This window comes from Molothrus aeneus, chromosome Z, assembly GCF_037042795.1.
Source record: "Molothrus aeneus isolate 106 chromosome Z, BPBGC_Maene_1.0, whole genome shotgun sequence".
In the NCBI taxonomy this organism is placed as follows: Eukaryota; Metazoa; Chordata; class Aves; order Passeriformes; family Icteridae; genus Molothrus; species Molothrus aeneus.
The window spans coordinates 56,941,327-56,955,623 of NC_089680.1; the positions used below are offsets into that span (position 1 = coordinate 56,941,327).

The 14,297-nt window shown below is 50.5% G+C and overlaps 1 protein-coding gene across 1 annotated transcript; it reads right to left on the reverse strand.

The window, feature by feature from the left end:
- Positions 1-203: 203 nt before the first annotated feature.
- On the reverse strand, positions 204-7,133 carry LOC136569397 (serine/threonine-protein kinase PAK 3-like). Its single transcript, XM_066569790.1, has 12 exons — positions 7,055-7,133; positions 6,077-6,114; positions 5,516-5,638; positions 4,418-4,562; positions 3,673-3,736; positions 2,995-3,043; positions 2,573-2,685; positions 2,196-2,313; positions 1,343-1,442; positions 865-1,061; positions 630-767; positions 204-392 (listed from the first exon to the last, which is right to left on the reverse strand). The coding sequence occupies exons 1-12, from the start codon at positions 7,131-7,133 to the stop codon at positions 204-206; spliced, it is 1,353 nt and encodes a 450-aa protein (XP_066425887.1).
- Positions 7,134-14,297: the final 7,164 nt, after the last annotated feature.

The following is a 14,297-nucleotide window of genomic DNA, read 5'->3' on the forward strand; positions in this document are numbered from 1 at the left end:
TTCTATAGTCCTTAAAAGCTGAGCCCTATATTTCCTAATTTTTTTAAACTTTCATCTTTTTGAGAAAGAAGAACAACAGAGCTTTAAATTGAACCTAACAACACACCTAACCGAACCTAACCAAACCTAACCTAACCAAACCTAACAGCTAAACTGAGCAAATATCAAAACTATCACGTTTCCTATCTACGGCACAGCTCCTCTTAATACTCGGGGGATGGCTGGAGCTCTGCCGAGAGATGACACATCCCCTTTTCCCTCCTCTCGGCTGGCGGGGCACAAGGACCTCCTCCGGCGCAGGTGTCTCCTCTCCCATCTTCCTGCACTTGCTTGGCTGAGATGATCAGAGCAGCCAGGCTGGAGGCAGGATTGCCTGAGGTCACAAAGGGATGCTGCCCAGAGGAAAAAGAACAAAGAAAGGAACTCTTACTTTCCAGGATCCCATTCTCTCGGGCTCAAGCAGGATTCCCTGGCTACCAGGAAGACACACAAAGAGCACCAAGGGCAGCATGTCCCCCTGCACCTTCCTGTGCTGGGAGCTGTCTGTGCCACGTGGCCCACACTCCTCCTCATCCCTCCCTGCAGGTGTCCTCAGCTCCCAGGGCTTTTGGCCCTTTGCTTTTTCTTACCTGCAGGAGTTCCTGGGCAGACCAGCGCCTGTCCTCGTCTGCCTGCAGGCAGCAGCGGAGGAAGTCGCGCAGGAGAGCCGAGTGGTGCCTGGGGTGCTGCAGTTTTGGGGGCCCGTTCCTTTCTATCAGCTCAAAAACCTACAGCACATGGATGCAAGAGGACACTCCACCTGCTCCTCTGCTAGCCACACAGAGCTCTCTCCACACAGAGCCCTCTTGCTAAGCTGCACCTTACCCTGAGACGGGCTTCCCGCTGGTAAGGAGCTTCCCCTTCCACCATTTCCAGCCCCACGATCCCCAGGGACCAGATGTCCACTTTGGGGCCGTAGGCTTCTCCTCTCACCACCTCCGGTGCCATCCAGCTGGGAGTGCCGACGCTGGAGCTGCGCTTGCTGCGCTCAGGGCTGAGCTGAGCACAGAGACCAAAGTCACCTGAGGACAAAAACAAAGCCTGTCAAAGCCAGCTACCACTGGCAAAGGGGCCAAAACCATTGCCCACTCCAAGCCTGACCAGGCCATGCTGAATCTAGCTGAAAAAGCAGCTGAGCTCTCCTTCCATGTGGCTGGAGCCAGGCAAATAAGGCATTGGTCACTTCAAAAACACCCTGACGATTCACGCACTGGCCAAGCGGCGCTTCTGCCCAAGTGGCAGTCACCAAAATGTGAGCGCAAGGCATATGCTGGAAATGCTGCAGCCCAGCAGGGATACCCACCCAACTTGACAGATCCATCCATGCCCACAAGAACATTGCTGCTTTTGATGTCCCTATGGATGACTTGGCGGGAATGAAGGAAATGCAGTCCTTGCAGGCACTGAGAGAGAAAAAGGAGGGAGGGAAAGTTAACGTGCAGGATCTGATTTCATCCCACCAGCAAGGAAAGAGCTCAACGGGATTGACGGCTTTCTCAGGGAATTGTGAGTGAGGGTGCAGCACCATGGTGCTGTCACCAAGAAGAGCTTGCTGCTTCAACACTCTTGGAAGTTTTTTCTAGATTTCCAAGCAAAGGCATCTGGTCTCCCAGAAGCTCCACCAGCCTTCGGTAGGAAGCGCGTCACCTTTGGCTGGGAGGCGGCACGGCAAAGATTTTTGGGGAAGCCTAGTGGCAGCAGAGGAGGAAGCAGCACCTTCGAGCTGTTCCAGAATCCCTCGCCATCTGGGCTGCAATGCTAGCCTTTGAAGCTGAGGACAGCTCTTTGCCCTCAGCTTGAAATTCTGCCACCTGCATGCTGCCTTCCAGTGGCAAGCAATGTAGGACAGACAGACAGGCTCCAGGCAAACATTCCCAGGCAAAGCTGAGAAGAGGAAGCAAGTGAAACCAAGCGACAGAGCGAGCGCCAGCGCCAGAGGACAGACAGGATGGAAGAGTGCAAGAACAGAGCCTGAGGAGTGCGGGGACACCAGCAGGCAGTTCACTTCCCATGCTCTTTCTTCTCCTGTGTGTTGTGACAGCAGCAGCAGCAGCAGCAAAAGAAAGGTGAGAGCAAGAAATCTCAGCTCTCCTTAACCTCCAGCTGACAAGCAGCATCCTGGGCAGGCCTGGGGAAGCACAAGCAGGATCCCTCACCTCCCGACAGACAGCGCCTATCTGTCCTTCCTCCAGGTACACTGCCCTGAGCACATCAAACAAGGTGCCGCCGTCCATGAACTCCATGGCCAGCCAGAGCTCCGCATCCACCAGGTAGCTGAAAGAAGAAAACCACGGCATGGAGAGACAGCAATGGGCACAGCCTCAGTCACCCCAGGGCCTGAGCCAGGTTTTTGCAACTGCTCTCCAAGCTACATGTGCCACAAGAGATTATTGAACACCAGCTCCACCTCCTCCCACGCTCTGGAGACGAGCAGAGAAATCATCACCAGCTCCGTTCTCTGCCAGCGACCAAAGGGCATCGCCTCTTCTGGCTTGCACGAGCTAAAGCTACATTGACATGAGAATACGCCAACCTGTCTAAGTAGGTAACGATATTGGGATTCCTATTGTCCCTCATGGCCAGGATTTCATTGGCAGCCAGCTCCTCGGACATCTCCTCCTCGAGTGACATGATCTTGATTGCCACCTGAAATGACATTGGCGACCGTTACCTTGAGAAGACGCACCCTGCTGGAGATCACAAGGAGCACGGAGCGAGTGCTGGCGCAATGAGGCAGCGGGCTGTGCCAAAGTGCCTTGTCACTAGACAGCAGAGCTTAGCAGAAGCACCAAAGGCCATCCCAAATGCATTCTGCCCCCTGAGCCTAGACTGCACTTCAGAGGAACAGCCTCTGCTGCAGACATGGAGCAGCCATCCAAACCTCCAGGCAGAGCTCACAGCAGCGGGGAAAGCGCTCCAGAGCTGCAAAATGGCATGGGGCTGTTGGCACTTTACCTGTTGTCCGCTGCTGGTGTCAAGGGCTTTATAAACAGCTCCAAACCCCCTAGAAAGTCAAAGCAGCAGAAAGAGCCCTTTATCCCTTGGCAGTGAAAGCAAGCCCAGGCAGCAGATCTCCCCAGGCTGCCTGGACGCCTTCCTTAGAAAATGCCTGGCTGCGGCGTCTCTCCGGCCAGCAGCACGTCAGCCCGTGAGCCCTCTGCCATGCGGGGCAGGCTGTCCAAGGGAACACTAAGGTCCAGCATGAAGACCAAGGGCCGCTGGAAATCTCCAAGGCCCACACCCAGCCAGGTAATTTCCAAACCTAAGGGGGAACTCTCTCCTTGTGCGGGTGTGCATGCATGTGTGTGTCAAAAAAGTGAGAACAATTAGAGTCAGAAGACTGTCCTTGAGAATCTGACATTTCTTGAATGGCAAGGTGCTCTTTCAGGCCAGAAAGCTGCAGGGCAGGGGGTTTCCCAGCTCCTGCTCCTCGTTGCTGCAAGCAAGACACTGCCAGCATCAACCTGTCTTTGATGAGGCCTTTGGATTGCTCTGACCAAGCAGTCCAGGCAGGCGACAGGAGGTCAAGCCAGAGCCTGACCATGATTGGAGCTTGCCTGACTTCACGCTTGATATTGCACTGGCCAAAGACCTGGCCCACACTTTTGTAAAATGAGCCGATGTCACGCTTACCCTCGTCCGAGTTCTTCAAATGCCGTGTATTTGCTCATTGGCTGGCCCAGACTCGCGATGCTCCCTGAAAGACAGAAGCAGTGCAGGGCGCTCACTCGCACACAGAGACGCCACTCCCCAGAGCGTCCAAAAGACAGCCCCACTGCCGGCAGCTCTGGGCCCTTTGCGGTCCTTTGGCCTCCAGCGGCTGAGACCAACACGTGGGAGGGCCATCTTCTCGACCTTTCATCAGGTGGCCTTTCCAAGAAGGCCTTTATTTCTTTCAAGCGCAGCATCCCATGTGATAAGCCAAAATGATGAGCCCTTAAGAAGGGGGCCCTAAGAGGTAACCAAGGGCCTTTGCAGCCTCTGCAGTCACACCCACCATCACTGGCAGGTCCACTGCCAGGGGCACAAAGTGTCTGAGCCGGAGGAGGAGTAACAAGGAGAGCCAGAAAACAGCTGGGGCCAGAGAGCTCCCTGGGGCCTAGTCACTTGCTAGGTGCCAGCCTTCTGCTCAAGCAGAAACAAGCTCGGCTTTTGTCTTTGGCCCAGAAGGCAGCCCAGGCACAGCCAAGCCAGGCCCAGCTGCCCTCACAGGCAGCAGGGACTCCCTGAGCGCTGCCGCGCTGCCTCAGAGCACAACAACAGCTTCTCCAGAGAGGCCTAAGTGCCTCTGAGACCGAGGGGCAACTTCTGGCGCAGACTACACCCAGACACGCACACAACACACTGCTCTGGCAGACAAGAAATGCACCGGACGTACTCAGTGTCTTCAGGCCCTGCTCCTCCCTCATCTCGGGCTGCTGGGCTGCGCTGCTGCAGGAAGTGCCAGCAGCGGGGGGCGAGCTGGCTGCTGCAGGCCATGCTGGTCCAGCGGCACCAGGTTGAATTGCAGAGCCCGTCTTGAGCTGGGACAAGAAAGGATTGCCCGTCAGAAGGGTGGCTGGCACACATGCCCCGCGGAGCGCACGGCAAAAGCAAGGCCTTGGGAAGGTGCTGTCAGCCACCGCCAGGCCTCTCCAGCTAGGCTGTTTCCCACGTCCCCTTCTCAAAGGCAACTTTGGGAAAAGCCCAAAGGCTACTTGGATCCAGCCCCTCACAGCCACCTCCATGCTCCATGTTTTCAGCTTTTCTGCAAGACACTGGCAACAAGGTATTGCTGGGGCTGCCAAGATCCAGAAAGAGATCAGAGCAGGGCCCCAGAGCCTTGTTGCTTTCCTCCTCCTGTCTTTCCCTGGGCAATGAAATCAGCCCGGAGCTGGCATGCAACGGTCTGCTCAGAAGCCCGCAGTGTGTCCCTTCTCTGATCTGTTTCACGGATTTCCCCTCTCTATGGCAGCCTTTAGGGAGCGGCCCTTTGGAGCCGCCTTCCAGCCCTGCCCAGACCCACTCGCCCTTTACAATGCAGGGCTGCCGAGGATTCTCCTCTCCAAACTCTGCTCTGACCGGCTGGAAGCGAAGCACAGCCTGAAGCCAATGAGTCCATTAGGAGAGGGCAGGTCCCTTCCAGGGCCCAGTGTCTCCCAGGTATCCTGCAAGGCTGTCAATTGTGTCTTTGGGCCGCTCTGTCCGCTGACCATGGGCAGCCTGCACTGACAAGGGGCTGACTCCTACACTGAGAATCATTGAATGCTGCCTCCTGTCTGATCCCAAGAGACATTGTCGGGCCCTCTCAGCATCCCAGCTTAAATGTCAAACTTCCGAACCCATTGGCCGGGGCTCCCTGGCTTGCCTGAAGCAGCACTATGTCATGGCAGGAAGACAGACCGTCAGAATTTTCAGCCAAGAGCAACAAGGGCTGCTCCAAAACGGGAAGCCTGGCCCTGCACCAAAGGCGGTGCCAAGCTCAGCTGCCACTTACTGGCTCTGCAAGTTCAGGCTGTGGAGGGACAGCAGCTGGAGGCTTGATGTTCTTTTGCTGCTCTTCAGCCTCTTCCTCAATGACAGAGGCAGCCAGAGGAGCAGCTGACCCTGCTGTTGAGCCCTGCAGACAGACAGAAGTGAGAGAGATGGGCAAAAGCCAATCCCTTAGGAGCTGCTTTCTACTGAGCTGGGAAAGGACCCAGAAGAAGGGGAAATCATAGACTTTGATACAAGTGGGACTCTGAGTCACGAAAACCCGAGGAAGTTGGCTGAACGAGCTGCTACTCCATCTTGCTGTGCATTTGAACTTCCCTGCTGCCTAGAAGCAGCAAGATGCCTTGGAGCTGTCCCATTTGCCTTTCATCTCTTGAAAGGCTCTTCACTGGAAAATCAGCAAACAGCCAGGGCTCCCTTTGCTACTGCTGATGCCACCGGGCAGCTGGCCTTCCTTTCAGCCTCCCACGCTGGCACTCCACACTCGACTGCAACAGGCCAAGCTGGCAGAATTGCTGCACAATTCTCACACGCCAGCAACGTCTCAGCTTCCTTCGCCACTCACCAAAGGACAGGCTTGTCTCCATCCGCGTGTCAGGTGACCTGCAGCGAGCAAGGCAAAAGGAACCAGAGGCCCTTAGAAAAGTGCCCGTGCTGGCGACTCCCACAGCACAAGGCAGTCCCAACACAGAGCATTTCCCTTTCCCAACATGACTCCAGGAGCAACAGCTCTTTCCCACAGCCAGCAAGAGAACAACAAGGACGCTATAGTAGGCTCTGTCTACATTTGGGCCTCTTTTGCCAAGAGAGAAATAGAAACACGGTGGTGGAAATGCCTGCTGCTCTTCAAAAGTTTGAGCATCTCTTGTGCCCAACAGCTCAAGCAGCATTTTCCTCTTCTCTTTCCTGCATTTTAGATCTCTATTCTTTTAAATTGCATGCCCTAATTCCCATCCCTTGGCTGAAGATGATAGCCCAGCAAAGCTTCCACAAAGGGCCCCTTCCCTGTGGCAGCTCCCTGCTGAAGCAGCCCAGGAACAGCTGCTGGGCTCAGCAGCAAACCCTCCCTGCATTGGAGTTTGTGCTGCATGGCCGAGGGAATCGCAGTCTTGGCACACCATCAAAGGGTCAAGTCACGCAGCCAAGGCCTCTAAGGGCAGAATTTGGAGGGAAAGGCGCTTTCCTTTGCTCCTGGAGAGAACCACTGAGTTGGTGGAAGTACTTCTGAGGATCTCCCCTCAGAGTCTGCAATTTGCAGCTTGTCTCGCTTGAAGCAGCAAGCTGAGGAAATGACGGACTCTGCTGCCACACACTCTCTCGGGGAGGGAAGGCAACCGCTGCAGGTTGCACAGCAAATACTCTGCACCCACCACCCTCTACAGATTCCCGCTTTTTAGCTGATGCTGCTGGCGGGACATTGACCAAAGCAGAGGCACCTTCATGGCCATTTTGTTCCCAAATAAACTCGGTCACTGGTGCGGCATCAGGAGCAGAGTGAAGCAAAAGCTGGGCGATGCCAGCCCCAGGAGAAACCTTTACTTACGAGTCAGCTGGGTCAGGTAGTAGCCAGAATAGACAACGGAAAAGACGGTGCAAACCGCGGCACAGACTTGCCCGATCATTTTGGCAGCACTGTGCGGGTTTGCACGCCGAATGCCACCCAAGGGAAAGCCAAGACTCCTCTCGGGGTGCAAGCCGTCTGCTGAGAACTCCTTGCGCACGAGGATCCTCCTGCAGGGAGCGAGCAGAAGAGCTGCTCTGGACGACCAGGCCTTGTGCGCACGGGGACAACACTGTGCTGACAGCACTGTGACATGGCACCGCTCCTTTGACCTCACAATAGCAGCTGCTCTGTGGCTTTCTTGTGCCCAGCAAGCCAACCTTCTGTACAGCTGATGCGGAAGAAAAGCCTGGGAAGTTCTCCTCACTCATAAAGCAGCAGCAAATGTCCTCCCAGCCCATAAGGCAGTGCTCAAAGCATCCCAGGGCAACTCAGAAAATGCACCAACCCAAGCAGCATCCAAGGAACCCAAGCAAACAAGACTTTTGGTCCCAAAAGCTTTGACTGAAAGCAAGTCTGCTTCTTTTAGATGGCATCCTAGCTGGTTCTGAAAAGCCTAACTTCTTCAATGACATTTAGGGGGCAAAAGAAGCAAAGATAATAAATTTCCAGGACTATTGTTGGCTGCAGTCACTTCTTGAGATGCGGGAGCATGCTGACCTTTGCTCTGACTTGCTTTGGAGGCTGACCTCCCTTTGTGGAGGGAGACCCTGGCTTAGCTCTTGACGCAAAGCCTCTCTGGTCCTGCTTGCTGTTTCTCTGGCAGCTGAAAGTCTCAGAACATCTGGAAGAGACGTGCGCTGATTCTTGGGCTGCCACACTTGTGGCGTGTAGGAGCTCAGGCAGCAGCCTGCGGCCCACTGCTCTGCAATGGCCTGCAGATGTTGAGCCTAATGGAGGCCCCTTTGGAACAGTCCAAAGCTGCAGTGGTATATTGGGGTGCATGAGACAGACAGTACTTTGGACTTTATTAGCATAGAGAACTGATAGATAAAATGCCTTGGTAAAATGCCTTGAAAGCATGTTGCTATATGCATAAGTTTTGTATGTGATTTCAACCTAATCATTGTAGTACACCTTACTACTCTCCCTAAAATAGTATATAAGTACTTGTATCCCACAAGAAAATCGGATTCTGATCACCAAATCAGTCTCCCCATCTCTCCCCATTGCTGAAAATTGGTGCCCTGTTTGAGGAAATGAATTGGCCTGATTGGCGGGCAGTCGGTGAGGCCCTGGAACTGATCGTGACGGTGACAGAATTGCGTTTGGGCCCGCAATCCCTGTCTGCAGCAACTTGACAGGTGAGCCAGGGGATCTAAAGGAATGGGAAAGGAAATGTCCAAAGAGAGAGACATCTATGAAACCATGCTTGCCCTTCTGGACAGGTGTGGCTCCCCCATCCCAAAGCATGACCTTAATTCACTTCTACGATGGGTGTCACACATGGTCCCCAACACTACCCCTTCTTCCGTATTTACTCCCCACTTCTGGGACAAGGTCGGTATAAAGCTCTATGACCTTGCTATGCTGCCTGTCCACGAGCCAGAGCTCCGAATGCTTCCTGCTTGGAAGGCGGTCATGGACGCAATTAAAAACTGGGAGGGAACGGGGAAGCCTGCGAGGCTACAGATTATGAGGCTACCCTGAGACAGCCCCGGCAACTGCACCGGATCAAAACCTGCCCAGATCCTGCTCCCCATCCCCCGTCCGCACGCCCTCCCCAGCGAGTGCCAGGGATAGAGCCCAGTCGCCACCCCCAGTCCCACCGCCACACCGCCAGCCATCCCAGAGCCGCCAGGCTCTTATGGCTTATGCGACAGACACTGACTCTAGCAGTGAAGGGGAGCTGGACTCTTTCAACCCTGACCCTGGAAAAGATGCGAGCTTACTCCCTTCAGATACGCGTAACAATTGGTTATGGATAAAAAGGAAAGCCCTTAAGGACAGAGACTTTGACACTGCTGCAGAAATCTTTGTGGCCCTTGCGCAATTCGGCCCGACAGGCATAAATGAACAATGGGTGCTCCTAGATCACTCAGAAAATTAAGGAAATTAAAGAACTGCACCATACTGCTGTGAAATATGGACTGAAGTGCCCATATTTTAGTAATTTGTTAAGAGCAACCTTTACTACTCACCTCATGACTCCTCCTGATGTTAAGTTTTTTGCAAATCTGTTGCTCACACCAACACAATATGCTATATTTATGCCGCAATGGAAAAAAGGACTGGAAAATTTAATTGCAACGTATGCAGGGCATGCAAGCCAAGCCCCGGCTGCCTTACCTGTTGACCACCTTGTGGAGGAGGGGGCACATAATGTTATTAAAAAAAAAATCTGCCAATTATTTTTGTGAGAAAAAGGTTACAAAAACTAGTCAGACCACTTCACATCAAGTGAAGTTGATTTTAAGTTTTGTTGAAGTATACCTCTTTGAGTTATAAGACATAATTCCTTTGCTATACAAGTGAATGACATAAAGTCTGAATGAATTTTTGTCAAAATTTGCTCATTTAAATTACAAGATAACGCTATTTTGCTATAGAAATAAGAACAGTTTTTGCTATTTTATTTTTTATAAGTAATACTGAAGAGTGAGAAACAATTCCATATTATGACTGTAATTAGTTATGAGTTATTTAATGCCTTCTTTTACTTTTTTGCTTTAATGTCATATATGTCTAGGGAAATATAACCTCGATTTCTTAAGACCATTTTTACTGATATAGTAAGTAACCCTGACTATGGTGTTGATTTTGTGATGTGAATTCCCTGTCTTTTTATTACAAACATTATTTATTTGCTATTTGTCTATGGTACCCTTAACTAACTATTTAACTAACGATAAATGAGAAAGCCAGCTACTTTACAAACCTTCACTTATTGTTCTCTAACTATTTATAAGACATATATTATTTTTCTAACTACTATTACTAAGAGGTTTCTAAAAGCTATTAAAAAGACTCATCCAGTTAAAAGCCTAGACCCTAGCCAAGTCCTAGCTTTAACTAGTAGAGAAAATTTTCTGCACAAAAATTATATTCAAGTAATTTTGACTTACCAAATTTAGAGCTATAACAGCTAAACCTCCTTTTAAGGTGAACATAGAAATCTTACCTGAGAATGATTTTCCAAGCCCTCACTTTAAAAAAATAAAGCTTGCCGATTACTACAGACTGTAAGTCATGGAACAATATTAAAGAAATTGATAATGTATTGTTTTAAATCACCATTCTATTTTTCATGTGCTACTAATCCTATCTATTATCTGATTTATTTTGACTTAGTCTAAGTTTATTGGTATGTTACATATTGTTTTGCCTTGATGTTACCTTCATGTTCATCATGAGAAACACACGTTATTAAAAACCAAAAAAAGAGGGGAGAATATAGCTCCTCCAGAACTTTACACTAAAAAATTTTTTTTGAAAGTAGATCAAAACACATCAAATTGGATCTCTTACCTTCCTGAAACACCATACGTGGAACCCTGAGAATTAGAATTCCTGGGTTCTGTGAAATTGGATTTTTGTGTTCATTTTAAATACATGGGAAGGAATCAGTCTAAAAATGCTTCTCCCTATCACCTTGTGTATAAGAATCAAAACTTTTAGCACAATTACACTTCTGGCAGCCTTTCTAAATCCAGTAAGGCAGCTGCCATTGGGATTGCCTTTAGTTTATAAACATCAAGCCTGAGCCTTTTAGTAGCTGGAGTTTTAAAGATTCTTTTTAGGATAGGTATGTATGTGGTAATTGTGATAATAATTATATGAATCCTGATACCTTGCTTGCTTCAATGTGTGCAGAGATTAATTAATAAGACCATTAAAGGAGTGGTTTTGGTTGACACAGAAGGGGGAGATATTGGGGTGCACGAGACAGAGAGTACTTTGGACCTTATTAGCATGAGAGAATTGATAGATAAAATGCCTTGGCAAAAGCAAATGGAACTTTGAAAACTTGATCTAGATAGCAAGAAAATTTAATGAGACAGGTTTACTAGAAAAAGAAAACCCTATAGAACAATGCAAGCAAGAGATGTTGTTATATGCATGTTTGTGTATGTGAATTCAACCTAAACATTGTAGTACACCTTACTAGTCTCCCTAAAATAGTCTATAGGTGCTTGTATCCCACAAGAAAATCGGATTCTGATCACCCAGTCAGTGTCCCCGTCTCTCTCCATCGACAACAAGCAGCCATCTCAAAGGGCAGACAAATGAGGCTCTCCTGCACTTCAGCTGTGCCACGCAGCTACACAGCCCTGGGCAGACACCGCGGAGCACAGGGACAACAGAAGGCACAGAAGGAGGGACAAACCACTCAAGCACACAGACTTTTCATGATTGCTGAGCCCCAGACAACCCCAAGAGTGATGTCACCCACCAGTCCTGTACTGTTGACAAAGAGCAGGTACAGCGGGTGTTTTGCCTCGCTGGCCAGGGTCCTGCCAGGCACTTTCCTCTCCGTTCTCCTGTACTGCCAGCAGATGTGCCCACCTTCTTGGTTGTACTCTCAGAGCCTCATACCTATTAGCCACGGCCACCTGGGAAGCGGGAGCTGTGGGAGCTGTGGAGATGTGCCGGCTACACCGAGCAGGAACCAAAAGCATCTATGGGCACAGCTGAAAGCCTGGATCTGCACAGCATGTTCTGGCTGTGTCACGATCCGCTCACGCGAGTGGGGAGTTGTGATGGTTCATTTTCCTGATCTCAAGAGTGCAAAACACAGCACAGTGGGGATTTCAGTATTAATCCAAACAAATGCACCTTTATTGAATGAGCACAGCAAATGCAATAGAGGGATTAAGGGAGAAGAAAAGGATAGAGAAAGGGGGAGAGAGAAAGAGAGAGAGGGGATATAGCTAGCAAGCGTAGAAAGACAAAGTCCTCGTAGTCCAGCTGATGGAGTTTGTCTAGTCACGTCGGGAAGATCTCAAAGGTTCTGGTTAACTTGAGGTTCTGTTATAGTCCATTGCTGAGCGGGGAGAACCAGATCTTCTATTGAAATCGCTGAGGGGGAAAAAGATACAATAAAGAACAGATGTAACAGGTAGTCCATGTTCTCAGCAGCTGGCGAGGACCACTGTCTTCTCGGTCCAGTGGCCACACCTGCAGGCAAATATCTCTCTTTGGTCAGGTTGGCTCCCCCACACAGCTCCCCTGTGTTGGGGGTTTCAGTCTCAGCCCTTGGGAAGGGGGAGCTGGGGGGAGCTTCTCCGTAGAGGGGTCTCATGTCTCAGTCCTTGAGAGAGAGGCTTCTTCCATCTCAGTCCGTCCGTTACGGTGGTTGAAAAGCAGATGAGGGGTCTTCTTTGGACTACCAAAGGTTACCCCAGAAAAGTCCAACCAGGCCAAGAGGTGGGAAAATTCCCGGGCTATTGTCGCCAAGCAGGTGCAAGCACACGGGGGGCCTTGCCCCCTGGCAGGCCCTGCTGGAAGCAGTCACTGTAGACACAGCTGCAAACAATCGCCTGGCAGGCCAGAACTCTGCTCAGGGGTGTGACCGTGTTCACAGGGCTTCTTGGATGAGGGAAGAGATGAGAATGTTGACTCCATATTCAGAAGGCTTGATTTATTATTTTATGGTATATATATTACATTATCACTATAATCACTAAAAAGAAATAGAAAGGAAAAGGTTTTCTCAGAAGCTAACTAAGCTAAGAATAGAAAAGAAAGGAATGATAACAAAGGCAGCTCTCTCGCACTCTGTCCGAGATAGCCCGGTCCTCGATTGGCCATTAATTATAAACATCCAAGATGGGCCAATCACAGGTGCACCTGTTGCATTCCACAGCAGCAGATAACCATTGTTTACATTCTGTCTCTGAGGACTCATAGCTTCTCAGAAGGAAAAATCCTAAGGAAAGGATTTTCAGTGAAAAGATGCCTGTGACACAGGGGCCTCAGGATTTTTGGCTTTCATCCACCCTTGGCAGGCCAGGATTCTGATCAGGCTCCTCAGGGTCCTGATGTCGGTCCTTGAAACGGTCGTGAGGCAAATGAGGGGAACTTCAGACCGTCTCTCACAGGCTGCCCTGCTCTTCACTGGCTTTTGGCTGGAAATGCATTTGCACTTTCTTCCTCCTCCCAAAGTCCTCGGCCGGGCAAAAACTGGCCAAAGGGCAGCATTCCAAAGACAGTGTAGGTTGGAGTTGATAAAGGAAGGAAACCATTCCCAATTCCAAGCCACACCAGAATGCTCTTAGGAGGGACTTTCCATCTTTAAGAAAGAATGGCCAATTCGAAAGAAAATGTAGAACCTTATTTATTCCCAGGCTGACATGGAAGGGAACCTTCCAACAGGCATGAGGGTGTATGGGACTATTATTGTGAGTCCAGCTCCAAGCTGCCATTGCAGAAAGTAATCCTGAAGTGGTCCTGGTCATCTCTTCTGTTTCCTCGATTGCTTCGCTGCACGTTTCCTTCATTTTCATTTGAAAAGCCCTTAGAGTGGGGATTTAGATGGCGGGGGTGGGGCATGTGATCTGGAGAAGGAATAACAGAAGTACAAACAGTTATAGAAACAACATCAGCATTAAATCAGCCGCACAGCCAATTATTTTCTCTGAAGTGTTCTGTCTCCAATGACTGGTGACAAGTCAGGAGTCTAAAGGGAATCTAGGAAGCCAAGTCAGTTTGGCCAGACTAGCAAACACACCTTCAATGAGTTAATGTCTAGGCTGCAGCCTTCTGCTGCTCGCAAAACAACCCCTGCTGTTGTCTTTACTGCACAGGGAAGCTCAGGCAAAGCCCACCCACTCCCAGCTTTTGCCTTTAAGGCAAAAGGCATGCCCCAAGTGCTCCCTGCCTGCATCCAAGCACCACAATGGCTTCTGTAGGGAGTCCAAAGTGTCTGTCCAACACCAAAGCAAGGAGGAACATGTGCTACAGCTCATGCTGAGGCACCCACACAGTACACTGCTCGATCAGACAAAGGATGCACAGGACGTACTCAGCAGCTTCAGGCACCTCCTCAGCAGCCTGACTGGCAGCCCACTCCCACAGCTCTAGCCTGGCTCTGCAGGGGGCTTCCTGTGGGACCTCCCTCCTTCTGAGACAAAGCTCTGGCTTTCCCATTCTCTTTGGGCCTGCAACACCATTGCTGCCTTCCTCAAACCTGCGCTCTGGTAGCCTCTCACCTGACCGGTCCTTGCCCTCTTGGCACCAAGGTCTCTCCAGCACTGTTTACCAAGGGCCAGCTAAGAGACAATGC